The sequence below is a fragment of the Hyperoodon ampullatus genome (genome assembly GCF_949752795.1).
Source record: "Hyperoodon ampullatus genome assembly, chromosome: 15".
Classification (NCBI taxonomy): domain Eukaryota; kingdom Metazoa; phylum Chordata; class Mammalia; order Artiodactyla; family Ziphiidae; genus Hyperoodon; species Hyperoodon ampullatus.
This window is the reverse complement of record NC_136928.1, coordinates 26,012,429-26,033,319: the sequence shown is the minus strand read 5'-3', so window position 1 is coordinate 26,033,319 and position 20,891 is coordinate 26,012,429. Positions and strand designations below refer to the sequence as shown.

General features: G+C 38.4%; 1 protein-coding gene across 1 annotated transcript in view; it reads left to right on the top strand.

The window, feature by feature from the left end:
- Nucleotides 1-20,891, top strand: part of ALMS1 (ALMS1 centrosome and basal body associated protein) — a gene marked incomplete at both ends in the record, with an annotated part of 241,255 nt that overhangs the window by 54,041 nt on the left and 166,323 nt on the right. The window contains 2 exons of the mRNA XM_079720378.1: nucleotides 16,121-16,573; nucleotides 16,700-20,038. Coding sequence (XP_079576504.1) covers nucleotides 16,121-16,573; nucleotides 16,700-20,038 — 3,792 coding nt within the window. The remainder of the gene's footprint in view (nucleotides 1-16,120; nucleotides 16,574-16,699; nucleotides 20,039-20,891) is intronic.

Here is a 20,891-nt window from a genome sequence, read left to right as displayed (position 1 = left end):
TGTCAGTTGCGGCAGACGGGCTCCTTAGTTGTGGCATGCATGTGGGATCTAGCTCCCTGACCAGGAATTGAACCCAGGCCCCCTGCAGTGGGAGCATGGAATCTTAACCACTGCACCACCAGGGAAGTCCCAAAAGCAGAGTCTTTGGTATATGTACAGCCTCCCTGACTGGTCTCCATCCATTCCCTCCTCCTATGACTATGGCTTTAACTCAGTTCTGTTTTACTGTCTCTTTCATCTCCTTGTTAATCTTCTTGTTTGTCTTGCAATATTGGTATCAGCTGTTAGCCACAGCTAATCTGATTGCTGTATTGTTTTCAACAATGCCTTGAGGCATAAATTGCTCCGTGGTCTGATTCAGTTACTGTAACTATACCTCTAAGAAAGGGTAATGCCCTTTCTTAGAGGTAGTCTTTTAGGTCAGTCTTTGAGCCTTTCTTTTAAACTTCTAGCTTGTCTACTGTATGGCTTTTTCGTATCATGTAGCTAGCAGCTTCCTCTTAATTGCTTACCACTGTGATCAGCATTGTTTTTGCTGGCGTTCTTAGGCCTGAACTTCTCCGTGTTCTATTCCAAATGAAGTCAGTCTGCTTATGGGGATGTGTGGAGCTCTCTGTTCTTATGGCTTGCCTCTCCTGGGAAAAAGCTTTGTGACATTGCTCTGGGAGTTGGAATAGTGACCCACTTATATTGGAGTAACACGTCCCTTCTTTATATAAGAATGGTGTTGGGTGTGGATGGTATTCTCTGGTCTTCTTCGATTGCCTCTTCTGGAGTGGAACCTCCGTCCTACGAGCAAGGTCGGGTGGGGCCGCAGCCCAGTATTCTCAGCCTGCCATTTCTGGGGTAAATCTCTAAAAGTGGGAAACTAGGTAGAGGTAGGGCACTCTTTGTGCTCTTCCTTTGCATCCTCTGTTCCAATACATCCTCTCTGTTCAGCCTCTTTACCTTATGCATTATTTCTATTGATGCACCCAGTTGTACCATTTGGTTATGTCTCTCTCATTCCTCCCAGTAAGACCCTGAGCTCCTGAGTGATAGTAGTTAGGGGAAAAGCCTGAAATTAGATTCAGCTGCCTTGACATCTGAAACAGTTGAAAAAATGGGAAATGAGAAAGATAAATTTGAAAGACTTCAACAACCCATGATTAAATTATGCTGTAAGAATAGTTAAGCTCTCTGGGGGAGCCAGAGAGAACAGCAAAATTCCAAGGATAAAACTATATAGAATATAGTAGGAGAAAGGGGAGCCAATAGAGAATACAGAAAAGGAACAGATATTTTGTTTAATTGATTAATCAGATTTAGTTTTTACTCTTTCAGTTTTTATTCCCATTTCTTATTGCCTTTGTCACATCACACTGGATTTGGTTGCATACACATGTAAAATTGCTATATCTTCTTGGTGTATTTATCCTTTTATCATTATGTGGTAATGCTCTTTGTTTTGAGTAATTATTTTTATTCTGGAGATTAGTTTATCTGCTATTATAGCCATTACTGCTTTTAAAAAATTGTACAGTATTTCTTTTTCTGTCTTTTTACTTCAACCTTCTTATGTCATTGTGTTTGAAGGGATTTTCTTCAAACACAATGGGCATATAGTTGTGTTTTTTTTAAGCACTGTGTTAATGTCTGTATTTTAGTTGGTGTACTAGACTGTGTGCATTAAAACCTTTATTGATATACTGGGCTTAAAGTCCACCATTGTATTTGTTTTCTGTTTGTTCCTCTGTTTCTCTTTTCTTGACTTACTGTGGGTTACAGGAACATTTTGATCTATGTATAGTATTTTGAGTATATTGCACTGTATTGTTTCTTTAGAGGTTGCTTTAGGTGTTACAATATACATACATAATTTATAACTGTTTACTGGTATCAACTTTCACCTCTGAGAGTGAAGTAGAATTAGTTCCCTTTACCCTTCCCACTTTAAAAATAATAATTGTTTTAATATTTCGTTTACATATATTGAGTACCACAGCAAATAGTGTTAGACTCTTTGCTTCAGTCATCAAATGCGATTTAAGAAACTCATAAAGAGACTGAAAGTCTGTTATATTTCCTCTATTTTTATCCATTCTGTTGTGGTTTTTGTTTTTGTTTTTTTTGGTCTTCATGAACTTTCAGGTTTTTTCCTGCTATTTTCTTTCGATTGGAGAATTTCTCAGCCCCTCTATGTGGGTGAGTCTATTAGTGACAGATTTGTTTTCTTTACCTGAAAATGTCTTTATTCCTCATTCATTCTTGAAGGATAATTGAGCCAGACATAGAATTAATGGTTTGTGGTTTTTTTTCTTTCAGTATTTGCAAAATGGCACAACACTTCCTACTGGCTTCCATGTTTTCAGATGTGAAATCTACTATCATTCAAATTGGTGTTCTCCTATATTTTCTGAAATTTAATTGTGTTGGTGTGGATATCTTTGAGTTTCGTATTTGGGATTCAGTTAGCTTCTTGAACCTGTAGATATATGTCTCACCAAATTTGGGAAGTTTCCCATTATTTCTGTGAATAATTTTTTTTAGCGCATCCCTCCCCACCCCCTTCTCCTCTGCTTATGGCATTCTGTTGATATGAATGTTAGAGCTTTTGTTATAGCCCAAGAGCCCCTATCTTTTAAAAATTGATTTTCTTTCTGTTGTTCAGAGTTATTAATTGTATTGATACGTCCTCAAGTTCACTTATTCTATCTTCTGTCATTTCCATTCTGTCATTGATCCTCTCAAATGAGGTTTTTATTTGTTACTGTATTTTTTTCAATTTCCGTTTGTTCTTTTTTATAACTACGTTTCTTTGCTGAGATTTTTATCTTATTTCATTTTCTTCAAGAGATTCTTAATTGCTTGCTCAAGCATATAAGATGGTTGCTTTTAAATCCTTGTCAGATAATTCCATCATCTGTTTCACCTTGATGTTGGAATCATCTGATTATCTTTCTCATTCAAGCTGTGATGTTCCTGGTTCTTTATATTGTGAATGACTTTTAATTGTGTTTTGTACATTTTGAATGTTACAGTAAGAGACTGGATCCTATTTAATCTCTGTTTTAGCATTCACTTGTCTTATTTATATGTAACATATAGGTCATGGCCTACTTGTATGGGCTGTGGTTTCAGAGACTGTTTAGTTTTCAGAGTTTTTACTGAACAAAGTAGACTTGCATTATAGTCTACTTTGCTCAGTGGTGCTGCTGAGGCTCATGCTTGATCTCTGCTGGTGCTGCTCATGCGGGTGGAATGCTCTTCCTTAGGCCTACTGCTGTTGAGTGGAAAGTGGGAGATATTGGCCCATAGGGTGGAGGATGCTTTCCTGGGCCTGCTCCCTGGGCACCTGATGCCAGTGGATCTCCCACTTGATTCTTGCTCCTGCCATCAGTGGGGGCAAAAAGTGCTTTTCTAGGCCTCCTGGTGCATTTAGGTGGGGGATGTAGGAATTCTGGGCTTCTAGGATACAGACTTTTCCTGGGCCAACTCTCTGGGCCTCTTAGTGCTGATGGGCTTCTCTCTAAGTCTCTGCCAGTACAGCTGGGGAGGAAAGCACATACCTGGGTTGCCTTCTGTCACTGGGTTGGAAATCAGGAGATTTGGAATCAGTTGCTGGCCAGAGGGTTAAGAGATTCCATCCAGGCCTTCTCTTCCTCCTTCCCCATCTTGGTGCAGGTTCCAGGATACTAGCCTCTCCTGGGTCCATTCATGATGTATGAGAATTAAAAAGAAAATCCAGGGAACTCAGTGTTGTGTTGTTCCTCAAGTGTGGTCCCTAGCCTTTGGCCTTCCACTTTCCAACCTTTCAGAGTCTTTTTATGATTTTCTGTTGAATTGTTTACAGGGAGGAGCAGAGAAAGGTGAGTTTATACTCTTTTTGTCTGGGGACTACAAGACAACTGGAATTTTGAATATGTGAAAACCTTGGAGGCATTATTGTCTTTGGGCTGGTGGTAGAAATCATCAAATGAGGGAGTCACGGTGGTAAGAAGTGAAGTAAAGATCTTTCTCAGGCATTATTGAATAAGTTCAGGGATCTCTAGCCACAGACGGTAGGGACACCTATGCCATGAACTTTCCCTAGGTTTTCTAAAATCTGCCCCATCATGGACTAAAAATAATAGCTAACATTCATTCTTTGCTTACTTTGTTAAGCATTTCCATAGATCATATTATTTTATATCTATACCTAACTTATGATGTTAGGTACTACTATTATCCTATTTGATAACTGAGCAAAATGAAGTTTAGAGAGGTTAAATTACTTGCCCCATAGCTGGTAAATTGGTGGAGTGCCAGTTGTGAACCCAGGCAATATCCTCCAGAGCCTGCATTCTTTTTTTTTTTTTTTGGTGGGCAGACACTATTTTATTACAACACCCCTAATCAGCATCCCCCTACCCCAAGTTATCCAAAATTAATATAGAATACAAGTTCCCCAATTTTAACTAAATTTCTTTTTTTTTTAATTTTATTTTTTTTATTAGTTTCTGCTTTATAACAAAGTGAATCAGTCATACATATACATTTGTTCCCACATCCCTTCCCTCATGCATCTCCCTCCCTCCCACCCTCCCCATCCCACCCCTCCAGGCGGTCACAAAGCACCGAGCTGATCTCCCTGTGCTCTGCGGCTGCTTCCCACTATCTATCTACCTTACGTTTGGTAGTGTATATATGTCCATGCCTCTCTTTCGCTTTGTCACAGCTTACCCTTCCCCCTCCCCATATCCTCAAGTCCCAGAGCCTGCATTCTTAATCACTACATTATTCCACCTTTTATCTTCCCTAAACCCAACTCTTTTATTCTTCTTAAACATCAGTGGTAATGTATTTCTTTCTTCTCTATCAAATCTAAACTCTTCTGGCTGATTAAGACCTTCTGAATTCTATTTGTCCAGCTTTAAGTTTGTACATTTTGGTCATTCCAGGCAAACTTTTATTGTTGTTATTTTTGTTTACTTTTCTACCTCTAAAGTCATGTTCATTCCTTACCCTGGTATTTTACTTATACATTTTCCCTTCCCTGGAATGCCAGTTCCTTTCTTCACATCTCTACATTCTACTTATAATTTAAGGCCTAGCTCAAGCCTCACTTTTTCTAAGAGGATTTTTGATTACTTCATTCCATACTGTTCTTCCTTTTTTTTTTTGAATGTTAAATACCTATGTAACCTCACCATAAATAGCACACCTACAGTTTATTAAAATTCTCATGTATAAAGGGCACCACATTTTATTTCTGTTCAATGCCTAACACAAATATTGGCACATAATAAAGGCATGGAAAAATCTTGATGGTTGTTTCCTAACTTAAGAGTATCAGTGGAACAGTACTGGCTGTCCTCAGCTTGTTTATAGCAGCAGGCAGGAACATGGTAGGAAACAATGCTTTGTGCAATAATGGATCTTAAGTTCTTCTGAGGTGATATCTGCTCCCAGTGCTTCATTTACTTTCTGTGGCTGATGACTTCCAAATGTAGCACTCTATCCAGATATGTCTCATACTCTAGATGTTTGTGGCTAACTACCTATAGAAAATCTTCATTTATATGTCCCATGGCACTATAGCCCCAGAACTCCAAGGAAGTGATCGTCATCTTTTCAACATACTCTTTTTTTTTTTTTTTTTTTTTTTTTTTTTTTGCGGTACACAGGCCTCTCACTGTTGTGGCCTCTCCCACTGTGGAGCACAGGCTCCGGACGCGCAGGCTCAGCAGCCATGGCTCACGGGCCCAGCCACTCCGCGGCATGTGGGATCTTCCCAGACCAGGGCAGGAACCCGTGTCCCCTGCATCGGCAGGCGGACTCTCAACCACTGCGCCACCAGGGAAGCCCTCAACATACTCTTTCTTCTTAGTGAATGGGCATCTATCTACTTAGTTGCCAAGCTAGAAACTTCTCTTTCTACTTTTGCTCTCACCCCTGTCCATTTACACAGTCTTTTTGATTATGACTCTCAAACTACTATTTTTGCCTTTTTGGATTATTGCATTAGTAATAGGAAACTCGTCATCTTTTCTGCCTTCCTAACCATTCTTTGTATTAAGCCAGAATAGTCTTTTTTCATGACACACTTGATAATATCACTTCTAGTTTGAAACCCCTGCTTTCCATCATTACCTTCAGGATAAATTCCAAACTCCTTAATATGTCATAGGAGGTCCCTGCTCACCTCTTCAGCCTCACGCTTGCCTCTTTGATCATATTGAACTACTGCTATTCACTCATTATGCTAGGTCCTCTAGACTCCTTGATCTTACAGATGCTGTTTTCTCTGTTTGGATGACTTTCTTCCTCTACTCCTTGTGCCCCATCTTTGCCCAACTCTTCATCTTTTCATTCTCAGCTTAGATGTCTTCTAGGAAATATTTCCTGGTTTCCACCATTCACCATGCGTCCTTGAGAAAGAGTCAGTACTCCTTGTATATGTGTTCTCATGGTATTCTATAAACACTCACACTCATCACTGCTCTGAACACATAGTATAGTAATTGCTTGTTTACTTATTTCTGTTTCCCAGTAGACTTTAATCTCTTTGAGGGTAGAGCTGGGGCTTTGTTAATATTTTATTTACTTCTGGCCATGAGAGGTGCTTAGTAAATAGTACATATTGAAGGACTTAGTGAATTATTGAATATTAAATGAATTAGATGTCTGGGTAGACTTCAGTAAGAGATGGGTGAAATAAGGAGGTAGGCTTTGTCCTTTTTGGGGAGATCAGTTCTCAAGAAAGTGGATCAAATGAAAATAAAAATCATATAAACAACTTTATTTCAGTTGTTATTATGAAGGCTTGTGGATTTGTTTCTTGTATTAAAAGCTTTTATTGATCTCATTAATATGGGGCCATCTCTATGACTTGTATGCATATATGCCTTTTTTTATGTTGTTTGGTTATTAGGGTTTGTGATCCCTGACGACAAACTTAATTGGTTTCATTATCCATTAGTTTTCTTGCCGTAATTTACAATTAAAGTCACGTCTTTGGTTTAGCCTACTTCACGTTATTTGTTTGGTATCTCTCTCGGAGATGTGACTTTGGTTTGGGGCAGGATATTGGGAGCATTCTCTGAAAGATGAAGGGTCTGGAAGCAAGACCCAAAATACCATCTTCCGCCTGCCCTCCCTTCTGTAAGGGTGCACTTACTATTTGCCAGATATATTACATACTTATCTCATTTAACCTTCACAACCCTATGAGGGTGGTATGATGAGGGAACTGACTTTCTGGTTTTTCTATTAGGAAATAGTAAACTTTGGATTTGAACCTGTGTCTGAGTGCAGGGTTCATGAACTTTACACAAGACCAGTAGTTCTTTAGCTTTTAGGAACTGCTGCCCTTTTAGGAATGCAGAGGAGTCTATAGCCCACTTACCTTACCAAATACCACTTTCACATAGAAAAAGAACTTAGTGATAGCAACAAAAAAGTGAGGTTATTTAATGAGCTTCTATATGTGATTTTCATGTTACAAAACAGTGCCCTATAAACTCAGCAGTTTTCTTACATTTAACTTGATATTGTGTTGCAAGTTATTCAGATGACATACATTTGTCAAGAAGACAACATCCATAAAGTATCACACTATATAGGCACTTTGTTTTTTTTAAAAAATATGTATGTATGTATGTATGTATGTATGTACGTCTGTGTCAAGTCTTAGCTGCGGCATGCAGGATCTTTTGTTGTGGCACGCAGGATCTTTTGCTGCGGCATGCAGGCTGTTCATTGCGACGCATGGGCTCTGTAGTTGTGGCGCTCGGGCTCCAGAGCGTGTGGGCTCACTAGTTGTGGCGCACAGGCTCAGTAGTTGTGGTATGTGGGCTTAGTTGCCCCATGGCATGTGGGATCTTAGTTCCTCGACCAGGGATTGAACCCATATCCCCTGCATTGGAAGGCGGATTCTCAACCATTGGACTACCAGGGAAGTCCCTATAGGCACTTTGGAAGGGTTATATTTACATCTGCTTTGTCAATAATGGTATCAAGAATTTCTATTTGAACTATAATATATACATGTATTATAGTCTAGTTTTGAGAAGACTTAGGTTAATGTTGATGCAAACATCTATCAATTTACTCAAGGATTAACCAAATAACCCACAAAAAATTATACTTATCTAGTTATCAGTAATTACTAATTAGGAAATTGTAAAAACAGTAAAGTTACAGTAGTTCATAATTAGAGAGCAAGAATAACAGCAATGAAAACAAAGACCAACTTAAAATATTACCAGTATCCTTTTTAAAACTGCAGGAATTTCAGTGTACTTGCTGTGCAGACAAAATAGATTCTTTTCAGGACAGCCAGACCTGTTAGTGGTGACTGAATTGGAGGTCTTGAAATCCAGAAATATGCTAATTTATTTTTGTGTGCTAGTATTAATAATCCATAATAATTCACTTGGAATGATTACTAATAAGAAGCCCTTAGTTGTATGTAAAACAAAACTGGAATTGCATCTCATTTTGTCTGTGAGAAATAAAGTACTTGCTTGTTGTTCTTATTAAATGAGGTCATAGAGGATTTCAGATTATACTTTGAGAAATAAAACTATGCTCTCTTTGTCTCCCAAAGAAACCCTCTTTGTTAATAAGCATTCGGCTCCAATGGGTAAAGAATTCTTCAGCAAATCCTAACCAGGTTGTTAGTCTGTCTCTAAAAGGTATCAATATAAACTTTTGGAATATTATAGTCTTTTTCTGGGCAGTTCTCTTCTTCCTCATGTCCAGACTTTTCTCTTCAACCCTTCCCCTAAAAATGGACTTTGAAGAATTCAATAGATATATAGTAATATTGTAACATTCACAGTCAGCATATTTATTCCTGTTTCAAGGGCTGAGAGAGTAGTACTCTACAACTATGCCATCCATCATCATGTATTCCTTACATATGCAAACATATTTCAAAAATGATACTGGATTTATGATCAACATTGCTTCTGACAGTTTGAAGTGTATGTCCTTAAGCTTATATGGAACTGCCAGAAATTTCTTCGTGAACACCACAAGTCTCCTCCTACACTTTTTGCAGCTTAACTTGCAGTAGTTCTTTTAGTTTCCTTTACTAATCTTTTCCTTCCTGCTGAGGTCTTCTTAAGTAAGGACTCATTATTTTGTGTAACACATCTTTCAAGGATCTGGGCTGTATATCTTAACTCCTTGGTTGTTATCTCATTTGTTCCCTTCTAGGTACTAGATGTCACTATTAATTTGTAATGATCAAAACATGTAAAAACTTTGAAAAATTAGAAAATAATTTGGAACAACAAGTGTTTGTTCTTTAACCTGTTTATTTTTCATTTTTAAATATGTTTCACATGTACAACATTATGTTTCGACATCTGTATGCACTACAGCATGTTCATCACCAAAAGTGTAGTTTCCCTCTGTCACCATACAGTTGACCCCCTTTACCCATTTCAGCCACCTCCCACCCTCCTTCCCCTCTGGTAACCACTACTCTCTTCTCTGTATCTGTGTGTTTTTTTTTAGTTTGGTTTGTTTGTTTGGGTATTTATTATTTATTATTTTATTTATATGAGTGAAATCATGCAGTGTTGTCCTCTCTTTCTGACTTATTTCACTTAGCATAATACCCTCAGGGCCCATCTGTGTTGTTGCAAATGGCAAGATTTCATCTTTTTTTAATGGCTGAGTAGTATTTCATTGTGTGTACAGTTGACCCCTTGTACAACGTGGGGGTAGTCTGCATATAACTGTGGATTCAATCAACCACAGACTGTGTCGTACTCTAGTGTTTACTGTTGAAAAATATCCACGTGTAAGTGGACCTGCAAAGTTCAAACCCACAGTGTTCAAGTGTCAACTGTATGTACCACATCTTATTTCTCCATTCATCTGTCGATGAGCACTTAGGTTGTTTCCATACCTTGTCTATTGTAAATAATGCTGCAATCAAGGGTGTTATAATTAGTATTTTTTCTTTTATAATTAGTGTTTTCATATTCTTCAGATAAATACACAGAAGTGGAATAACCGGATCATATGGTAGTTGTATCCTTTTTTTTAATATTCATTAGTCCATACCCTTGAAGGGGTCTCTATGTATTTCTCCTTGACCTTTCTTTTTCTTTCTTTCTTTCCTTCTTTCTTTCTTTCTTTCTTTCTTTCTTTCTTTCTTTCTTTCTTTCTTTCTTTCTTTCTTTCTCTCTCTCTCTCTCTTCCCTTCCTTCCTTCCTTCCTTCTCTCTTCCTTTCTCTTTCTTTCTCTCTCTCTCTCTCTCCCTCTCTCCCTCCCTCCCTCCCTCCCTCCCTCCCTCCCTCCCTCCCTTCCCCCCCTTTCTTTCTTTCTTCTTGCTGTGTCGGGTCTTAGTTGTGGCACACGGGATCTTGCACTGCGGCATGCAGGTTCTTCATTGCGGCGTATGGGCTTCTCTCTAGTTGTGGCGTGTGGGCTCTGTGGTTGCAGCACATGGACTCTCTAGTTGTGGCATGTGGGCTCAGTAGTTGCAGCACACGGGCTTAGTTGCCTTGAGGCATGTGGCATCTTAGTTCCCTGCCCAGGGATCAAACCCACTTCTCCTGCATTGGAAGGCAGATTCTTAACCACTGGACCACCAGGGAAGTCCCTATTCTTAATTTTTTGAAGAACCTCCATACTGTTTTCCATAGTGGCTACACCAATTTACATTCCCACCAACAGTGCACAGGAGTCCCTTTTTTTCCACATCCTCGCCAGTACTTTTTATTTCTTGTCTTTTTATTAATAGCCATTTTAACAGGTGTGAGGTGATAGTTTCATATGATTTTGATTTGTATTTCCCTAATAACTAATGATGTTTAACATCTTTTCCTGTGTCTGTTGGCTGTCTATATGTCTTCTTTGGAAAAACGTCTATTCAGGTTCTTTGCCCATTTTTAATCAGGTTGTTTTGTTGTTGTTGTTGTTGTTGTTGTTGTTGAGTTGTATAGGTTCTTTACATATTTTGGATATTAACCCCGTATTGGATATATGATTTGCAAGTAGCTTCTCCTATTTGGTAGGTGATCTTTTCATTTTGTTGATGGTTTCCTTTGCTGTGCAGAAGCTTTAGTTTGATGTAGTTGCTTTTGTTTCCATTGCCTGAGGAGACATATCAGGAAAGATACTGCTAAGTCCAATGTCAAAGAGTGTACTGCGTATATTTTCTCGAGGAGTTTTATAGTTTCAGGTCTTACATTCAAGTCTTTAGTCCATGTTGAGTTACCTTTTGTGTATGGTGTAAGATGGTGGTCTAGTTTCATTCCTTTGCAGGTGCTTTTCCCGTGCGGTGGTGGTTTCCCAACACCACTTATGGAGGAGATTGTTTTTTCTCCATGATATGTTTTTTGCTCCGTTGTCATAAATTAATTGTTCATATGTGTGTGGGTTTATTTCTTGGCTCTCAATTTTGTTGCATTGATCTTTATATCTATTTTACTGCCAATACCATGCTGTTTTGATTACTATAGACTTGTAGTAAAATTTGAAATTAGGGAGTGTGATACCTCCAGCTTTGTTCCTTTTTCTGAGGATTGCTTTCAGCATTTGGGTCTTTTGTGCTTTCATATAAGTTTTAGCATTGCTTCTTCTATTTCAGTGAAAAATGCCATTAGTATTTTTGTAGAGATTCCACTGAATCAATAGATTACTTTAGGTAATACGGACATTTTAACAATGTTAATTCTTCCAGTCCATAAGTACAGACTATCTTTCCATTTCTTTGGGTCTTCCATTTCTTTCAACTGTATCTTATAATTTTCAGTGTATAGCTCTTTCACCTCCTTGGTTAAATTTATTCCTAGGTATTTTATTCTTTTTGATGCAGTTGTAAATGGGATTGTTTCCTTATTCTTTTTCTGATCATTCATTATTAGTGCATAGAAATGCAGCTGTTTTTTGTATAGCGATTTTGTATCCTGCAACTTTAGTGAAATCGTTTTTTGTTGGAGTCTTTAGGATTTTCTATATATAGCATCATGTTATCTGCAAAGAGAGACAATTTTACTTCTTCCTTTCTGACTTGGATATCTTTTATTTCTATTTCTTGCCTAATTGCTCCAACTAGGACTTCCAGTACTATGTTGAGTAAAAGTGATGAGAGTGGGCATCCTTGTCTTGCTCCTGATCTTAAGAGGGAAAGCTTTTAGCTTTTCACCATTGAGTCACTGAGTATGATGTTGACTGTGGGTTTGTTGTATATGGCCTTTATTATGTTGAGGTACATTCCTTCTGTATCCCTTTGTTGATAGTTTTTATCATAAGGGGGTAGTGAATCTTGTCAAATGCTTTTTTTTTTTTTTTTTTTTTGTTGCTGTACGTGGGCCTCTCACTGTTGTGGCGTCTCCTGTTGCGGAGCACAGGCTCCGGACGCGCAGGCTCAGCGGCCATGGCTTACAGGCCCAGCCGCTCCGCGGCATGTGGGATCTTCCCAGACCGGGGCACGAACGCACGTCCCCTGCATCGGCAGGCGGACTCTCAACCACTGCGCCACCAGGGAAGCCCTTTTTTTTTTTTTTTTTTTTTTTTTAAAGAAAATCATTTATTTTTTTACACTAGAAATGTACTTTAAGCTGAGGTAATTCTACATTATAAAATGATATAGTTTGTTGTAGGAAAAAAATAAGAGTAGTGGATAGGGGTCTTGGTTTTCATATACTTTCCTATTACAGATGAGAAAATCTAAGTTCACAGAGACCAAGCAAAATTCCTAAGGCCATAAAGGAAGTTGATTACAGAATGATTACCAAAAATCGAGGTTTCTGAGTCCAGGTCAGTTACTTACCCAACATGGCCTTGGATGCATTTGGTCATTTTTTCCCCAAAACACTAGTTTGTTTAATGGGACAGAAATGAATCAGGTGTTAGGCCAAGGGAGCCACTCAAATTTGAGAGATTTATACAGTGTTATGAGGTTATAAATTCCAAGTCTATGTAAGGTAAATGAGGAAACTGAAGGCTATACAAGTAATTCAGACATAGTCACTCAGGAAGATAAGGACTGATGTAGAGATAGAAACAAGTTCTGCTTCCTGACCTATTACCCTTCATAGGAAGCTTCTTTTTTTTTTTGAATTTATTTTTTTATACAGCAGGTTCTTATTAGTTATTCATTTTATACATACCAGTGTATGTATATATCAATCCCAATATATTGCATATATTGAGATGATCATAATCTTTATTCTTCATGTTGTTAACAAAGTGTATCTCATTGATTGACTTGTGGATGCTGAACCATCCTTGCATCCCTAGAGTAATTCCCACTTGGTTATGGCATATCACCCCTTTCATGTATTGTTGAATTTGGTTTGCTAATATTTTGTTGAGGATTTTTACATCTAAATTCATCAGGTATACTGGCCTGTAATTTTCTTTTTGTGTAATGTCCTTGTCTGGTTTTGGTATCAGGGTAATGCTGGCTTCATAAAATGAGTTTGGAAGTGTTCTCTCCTCTTGTATATTTTAGAAAAGTTTGATAAAGATTGGTTTTTATTCTCTGAATGTTTCATAGAATAAAACAGTGAAATTATCTGGTCCTGGACTTTTGTTTGTTGTGACACTTTTTTAATATCCCATTGCTCCGTTTTATTTATTTATTTGTTTATTTATTTTTGGCTATGATGGGTCTTTGTTGCTGCACGCAGGCTTTCTCTAGTTGTGGCAAGTGGGGGCTACTCTTCGTTGTGGTGCGTGGGCTTCTCAATGTGGTGGCTTCTCTTGTTGTGGAGCATGGGCTCTAGGCACGTGGGCTTCAGTAGTTGTGGCACCTGGGCTCAGTAGTTTGTGGCTTGCAGGCTCAGTAGTTGTGTCGCATGGGCTTAGTTGCTCTGTGGCACATGGGATCCTCCCGGACCAGGGCTTGAACCTGTGTGCCCTGCATTGCCAGGTGGATTCTTAACCACTGTGCCACCAGAGAAATCCCTTTTGGAACACTTTGAGTGCTGATTCAGTCTCCTTACTAGGCTGTTCAGATTTCCAATTTCTTCATGATTGAGACTTGGTAGATTGTACTTTTCTAGGAATTTATCCATTTCTTCTAGGTTGTCAAATTTGTTGGCCTAAAATTGTTCATAGCAGTCCCTTACCCTTGTTATTTCTGTGCTATTATTTGGAAGTCTCCTTTTTCATTTCACAGTTTATTTATTTGAGTCCTTTTTCTTCCTCTGTCTAGCTAAAGGAGTGTTAGTTTATCTTTTTTAAAGAACCAGCTCTTAGTTTCATTGATCTTTTACATTGTATTTTTAGTCTCTATTTCATTTATTTCAAGTCCGATCTTTGTTATTTCCTTCCTTACTAACTTGGGGCTTTGTTCTTCTCTTTCTAGTTCTTTGAGGTGTAAAGTTAGGTTGTTTATTTTACATTTTTGTTGTTTCTTAATGTGGGCATTTATCACTATAAACTTCTCTCTTTGAACTTTTTGCTGTATCCCGTAAGTTTTAGTATGTTGTATTTCCATTTTCATTTGTCTCCAGGTATTTTTTATTTCCTTTTTGATTTCTTCTTTGACCTGTTGGTTGTTCAGTTTGTCAGTCTTTGTTGATTTATTAATTTTCTGAGCTGTTTATTTTCTCACAAAAATTTCTATATCCCATTTTCCTTCTCAAGTTACTATGCAGGTTACATTGTTCCTTGTCGTTTAGTTTTTTTGAAGAGTTGGTACTTCTTTACTTTACAATCATTATTCAAGCTGTTTCATCATACATTCAGCTACTTTTTTGAAGCTCATTAGTGGATTTAGAATGGCAGTTAGTTGTAGTGAAAAGAGTTCAGAATTTGGAGTTAGGATTAAAAGGTTAAAGTGCCTGTTTTTGTCACTTACTCAACATACAACTCTAGAAAAATTATATATTTTTGCCACTCAAAATATAGTCTGAGGATGAGTAGTATTGGGCATTATCAGGGAGCTTGTTAGAAATGCAGAATTTCAGATCCCACCCCAGACCTACTCACTCAGTCGGAATCTGCAAGTTAATGAGATCTCCACAAAGAGAAGCACTGTTATATCATCACCTTTGAAACTTAATGTAAAGTAGAGACAATACTTGCTGTATATATTAATCATCTTATCACTATCTGACATAGCATATGTTTTAGTAATTTGTTTATTGTCTGCTTCCTCCTATTAGAATGTAAGCTCTGTGAGGGAGAATTAGAATGTAAGTTTTGTCTGTTTGTTTATTGCTTTGTTTTCTATATCTAGAACAGTGACTAGTACATAGTAAACATTCATTTTTTTGAATCAGCAAATGAATGTCAAATCTTGTAATTTTGATTGCAGTCATTTACTTTTCACTGCTATTTAGAGCTACTTTCATTTAGTATTAGATAGTACAAATATAGAACGTTTCCAATGTTGCAGAAAGTTCTTTTAGATAGTACTGCTTACGACGCTTTTGCATTCCCTTCCACCCAGGTTCAAGAGAATCTGTATTTCTGCATTACAGTTCTGATCAAATCTGTCAACAGCTCCCCATGCCATGTAGAATTAATTTCAAACTCCTTAGTGTAACCTTTAGAGTCTTTACAGTTTCACTTAATTAAAAATACATATTTTATTCAGGGTGTATTTATTAGGAGAGTCAGTTAAATCCACTGCATGCATAGCATCCATCTGGGCTATACTGCTTTGCCCTCATATGACTTAGGGGAAAGGGGATTTCATGAAAATAAGTGATGATCCTTTGCTATGCCTTGGAGTAAAGTATTTTGTCTCTGATTGAGGAGTTTTATGTCTTCTGAAAACATACATGACACAATAACAGGCTAACTTATTAGCTTAGGGGGAAATCAAATCCCTTACTAGATAGGATTTTCCATCACATTGAACATTCCTTAAAATCTAAATTTTAAGATCCACATAATATTCCATAAAATACATATACTGCTATTTAAAAACATTACTCTCTTGTTGAGTACTTAATTATTTCCACATTAGTCTGCTCTTATAAATCACTTTGTAATTAATATCTTTATATATAAATCTTTATTTCTTCTGATGAATATTTCTTTGGGAATCCTTTCTGGAAGCATAAAGGCCAAAGGAAGGAAAGTTTGCTTTACTTCTTTTAGTGCATAAAAGGAATCTTTTTAATTCAATATATATATATATAATATCAACAATATTAACAAATCTCTTTTTCTTTAGGGGATACGTCCAAAGGAGACATAGCTGAAATTCCTCAATCCACCTTGAAACCAGGCATCACTACCACTCCTGAAGATTCAGACACTGTATCTCATTTATCCTTGTCCCCTGAGGACTTTCCTCAGTTGGCTGGAAGGTCTCCTCAAGTGAAGAATATTGGTCAACATACTGATACTCTCAACCAACAGACATTAGCAGACAGTCGTCTAACTGAAGAGGCTCTAAAAGTTTCAGCTGTTCCTGGGCTAGCTGACCAGAAGACTGAGATAGCAACAGTGCCCTCTAGTTCCTACTCACAAAGAGGGAAGCCAAATATTTTCTACCCACAGGGCTTGCCAGACAGTCATCTAACTGAAGAGACTCTAAAAGTTGCAGCTGTTCCTGGACTTGGCGACCAGAAGACAAGTATATCTACAGTCCCTCCAAGTTCCTACTCACTTGGAGAGAAGCACAGTATTTTCTACCCACAGGCATTGCCAGACAGTCATCAAACTGAAGAGGGTCTGAATGTTTCAGTTCTTCTTGGACTAGCTGATCTAAAGACTGGAAAACCAACAGAACCAGCTAGTTCCTACTCAGTTGGAGAGGAGCCTGGTATTTTCTACCAACAGGCCTTGCCAGGCAGTCATCTACCAGAAGAGGCTCTGAAAGTTTCACCTTCTCCTAGACCAGTTGATGAAAAGACTGGGTTGCCTACTGCATCCTCTGCCTCTTACTCACATGGAGAGAAGCCTTGTATTTTCTATCAACAGACATTGCCAGAAAGTCATCTAACTGAACAGGCTCTGAAAGTTTCAGCTGCTTCTGGACCCCCTGAACAGAAGACTGGGATTCCTATAGTAACTTCTACTTCTTACTCACATAGAGGGAAGCTCAGTATTTTGTGTCAGCAGGAGTTGCCAGACAGTCATCTAACTGAACAGGCTCAGAAAGTTTCAGCTGCTCCTGGATTGGCTGAGCAGAAGACTGGGATTCCTACCATACCCTCTACTTCCTATTCACATAGAGAGGAGCCTCTTATTTTCTACCAACAAGAGTTGCCAGGCAGTTATCTAACTGAACAGGCTCAGCAAGTTTCAGCTGCTCCTGGATTGGCTGAGCACAAGACTGGGATATCGACAGTACCCTCTACTTCCTATTCACATAGAGAGAAGCCCAGTATTTTGTACCAACAAGAGTTACCAGATAGTCATCTAATTCAACAGGTTCAGCAAGTTTCAGCTGCTCCTGGATTGGCTGAGCAGAAGACTGGGATTCCTACCATACCCTCTACTTCTTACTCACATAGAGAGAAGCCCGGTATTTTATACCAGAAAGAGTTGCCAGACAGTCATCTAACTGAACAAGCTCAGAAAGTTTCACCTGCTCCTGGACCCCCTGAGCAGAAAACTGGGATTCCTATAGTAACTTCTACTTCTTACTCACATAGAGAGAAGATCAGTATTTTCTACCCACAAGCCTTGCCCGGCAGTCATCTATCTGAAGAGGCTCTGAAAGATTCAACTATTCCTGGACTAGCTGATCAGAAGACTGGGACATCAGAACCTTCTGGTTCCTACTCACATAGAGAGAAATCCAGTGTTTTCTACCAACAGGAGTTGCCAGATAGTCATCTAACTGGAGAGGCTCGGAAAGTTTCAGGTGTTACTGGAACAGGTGACCAGAAGACTGGGATACCTATAGTAACCTCTGCTTCCTACTTACATAAAGAGAAGCCCATTATTTTCTACCAGCAGGCCTTACCAGATAGATATCTTACTGAAGAGGCTCTGAATGTTTCAACTGCTCCCAGACCAGCTGACCGGAAGACTGGGATACCTGCAGTACCATCTAGTTCCTATGTATATAGAGAGAAGCCCATCATTTCTTACCAGCAAGAGTTTCCAGATCTTACTCAAGTGGCTTTAAAAGTTTTAGAGGTTCCTGGACCAGCTGACCAGAAGATTGGGATACCAGCAATAATCTCTACTTCTTCCTCATATGGAGAGAAGCCCATCATTTCTTACCAGCAAGAGTTGCCAGATCCTAATGAAGATGCTTTAAAATGTTTAGAGCTTCCTGGACAAGCAGACCAGACCACTGGTATGCATATTGTGCCCCCTACTTCCTATTCACATAGAGAGAGCCCCATCTTTTCTTACCAGAAGGAGTTGCCAGATATTACTGAAGAAACTTGGAAAGTTTCAGCTGTTCCTGAACCAGCTGACCAGAAGATTGGCATACAAACAGTCCCCTCTAGTTCCTACTCATATAGAGAGAAGGCCGATGTTTTTTACCAGCAGGAGTTGCCAGATCTTACTGAAGAAACTTTAAAAGTTTTTGCTCTTCCTGGACCAGCTGACCAGAGCGCTGAGATAACAAAAGGGCCTTCTAGTTCCTACTCACATAAAGAGAAACTCGGGATTTTACCAGATGACCAGAAGGCTGAGTTACTGTCAGCTCCCCTTAGTTCCTACTCACATAGAGAAAAGCCTAAGACTTCAACTGTGATTGGACCAGATGACCAGAAGACTCCATTACTGACAGGTTTTCCTAATTCTTATTCTCAGAGAGTAAAGCCCAGTATTTTCTTTCAACAGCAGTTGCCAGATAGACATCAAAGTGGAGATATTCTGAAGATTTCACCTGTTCCTGAACCAACTGATGTGAATTCTTGGATACAAATACCTCTTTCTAGTTCCTATTCACACAGAGAGAAATCTAATATTTTCTACCCAGAGGAATTGCCAGACAAACATCTCACTGAAGATTCACTGAAGGTTTCAACAGTTCCTGGACCAGCTGACCAAAAAACTGTGTTACCAGCAGTTCCTCCTAGTTCCTTTTCACATAGAGAGAAACCAATTCTTTTCTACCAACAGGATTCGCCAGAAAGACATCTAACTGAAAATAACCTGAAGTTCTCAAGTAGTCTTGGGCAAGCTGGTCAGATTACTGGGTTATCAATAGTTCCCCCTAGTACTTATTCACATAGTGAGAAGCACAAACTTGTTTCAGACCATGTCCAAAGGCTGATAGATAATTTGGATTCTTCTAACGCCAGTGTTATCTCAAACAATATGCCTTTAAATTCTCAGGCTGATGGTAGAGTTGTAAGAAGTAAGCCAGAATCTTCAGGTTTTGAAGATGTTGGCTCTAAGGAAATCCAGGATACGGAAAACAGTTCCAAAACTCTTAAAGAGATTCAGACACTTTTAATGGAAGCAGAAAATATAGCACTGAGACGATGCAATTTTCCTGTTTCCCTTGTCCCTTTCGGAGATGTTAGTGATATTTCATTTATACAATCTAAGAAGGTGGTTTGCTTCAAAGAACCCCCCACAACTGATGCATCTAATGGTGATTTGTCTCAGAGACAGCCATTCACAGAAGAAAGCCCAAGCAGCAAGTGCATACAGAAGGATATTAGCACACAGACGAATCTGAAATGCCAGAGAGACATTGAAAATTGGGAGTTTATTAGTTCAACTACAGTTAGAAGTCCTTTACAGGAAGCAGAAAGCAAAGCCAGAGTGGCATTAGACGAAACCCTTAGGCAACATAAAGCAGCCAGATCTGTAATGAGATCTGACCCTGAAGGGTATAGTAGAACCATTGAGAATAAGATTGTTATTCCTATGATGACTGTCATTAAAAGTGATTCAAGTAGTGATGCAAGTTCCTGCTCATGGGACAGTAATTCCTTGGAGTCAGTTTCTGATGTGCTTCTAAACTTCTTTCCATATTCTTCACCCAAGACAAGCATGACAGATAGCAGAGAGGAAGAGGGTGTGTTAGAGAGTGACAATGGTGGTGGTAGCAGTGTAGATTCACTGGCTGCACATGTGAAAAACCTTCTGAAATGTGAATCCTCGTTGAACCATGCTAAACAAATACTCAGAAATGCAGAGGAGGAGGAATCTCGGGTACGGGCACGAGGTAGGAAAAGATAATTTGTTATAAAGGCAGGTCAAACTCATAAACATTATAGTTTAATAATTTGCTTAAAGTTAAATGTTGGAGCTCTAAATTAATTTTCTTGTAGAACTGTTAGATGATTATATTTTCTACTGGCAACCCAGAATAAACTCATTTAACCAATAATGAAGTCACAGTAGTAATAGTGCTAGTTTAAGGTCTTAAGGAAAAGTAAGTTCTGATGTCTGAAGAAAAGGGGAGATAAAACTTGGGTTTCCAAACTCCTAAAGCTTGGATGTTTTCCTGATCTTTTTCATTGCACTGTCCTTATTTTGGAGGCAGTAAAAAACTTCAATTTGTGCTTCTCTAAGTCACTCTGTATCATCAAACTACATATACTTTCTATCCACTTTTCTAATAAAGTTCTTAAAGCAGATCTTAGATAGATGTCAGAAAAAACCAAATCAAGGTATTTCACACTAGAACTTGGGTTAGAGTTAAATTCCATTAATCTCTAATTGTAGAATTCCATTAAAAAAAAGAAAAAAAGTTTTTAAGATAACATGGCGAATAAATATGTTTTGGAAGGCAACTTATAAGCAGTTCAGGCCTACTTGGAAATCTCTTGAGATTAACTTCCTACACCATTCCTTCTATCACTTATGCATATTTTGATTCTCCAAAAACTTCAAGTTTTATTTATTCTTTTACAATATTAACTATCATGGAAGTGGCAGTGACTGTAGCAGGAGCTAATTGGGGAGACATAGGGACTCTTTTGATTGGAAGGAAGATAAAGATAAAATGGCTGAATACCATATTTAAAGTGGTCTCTTTGGAGAAATGTCTGTAGAATGTTTTTAAAAAATCTGAC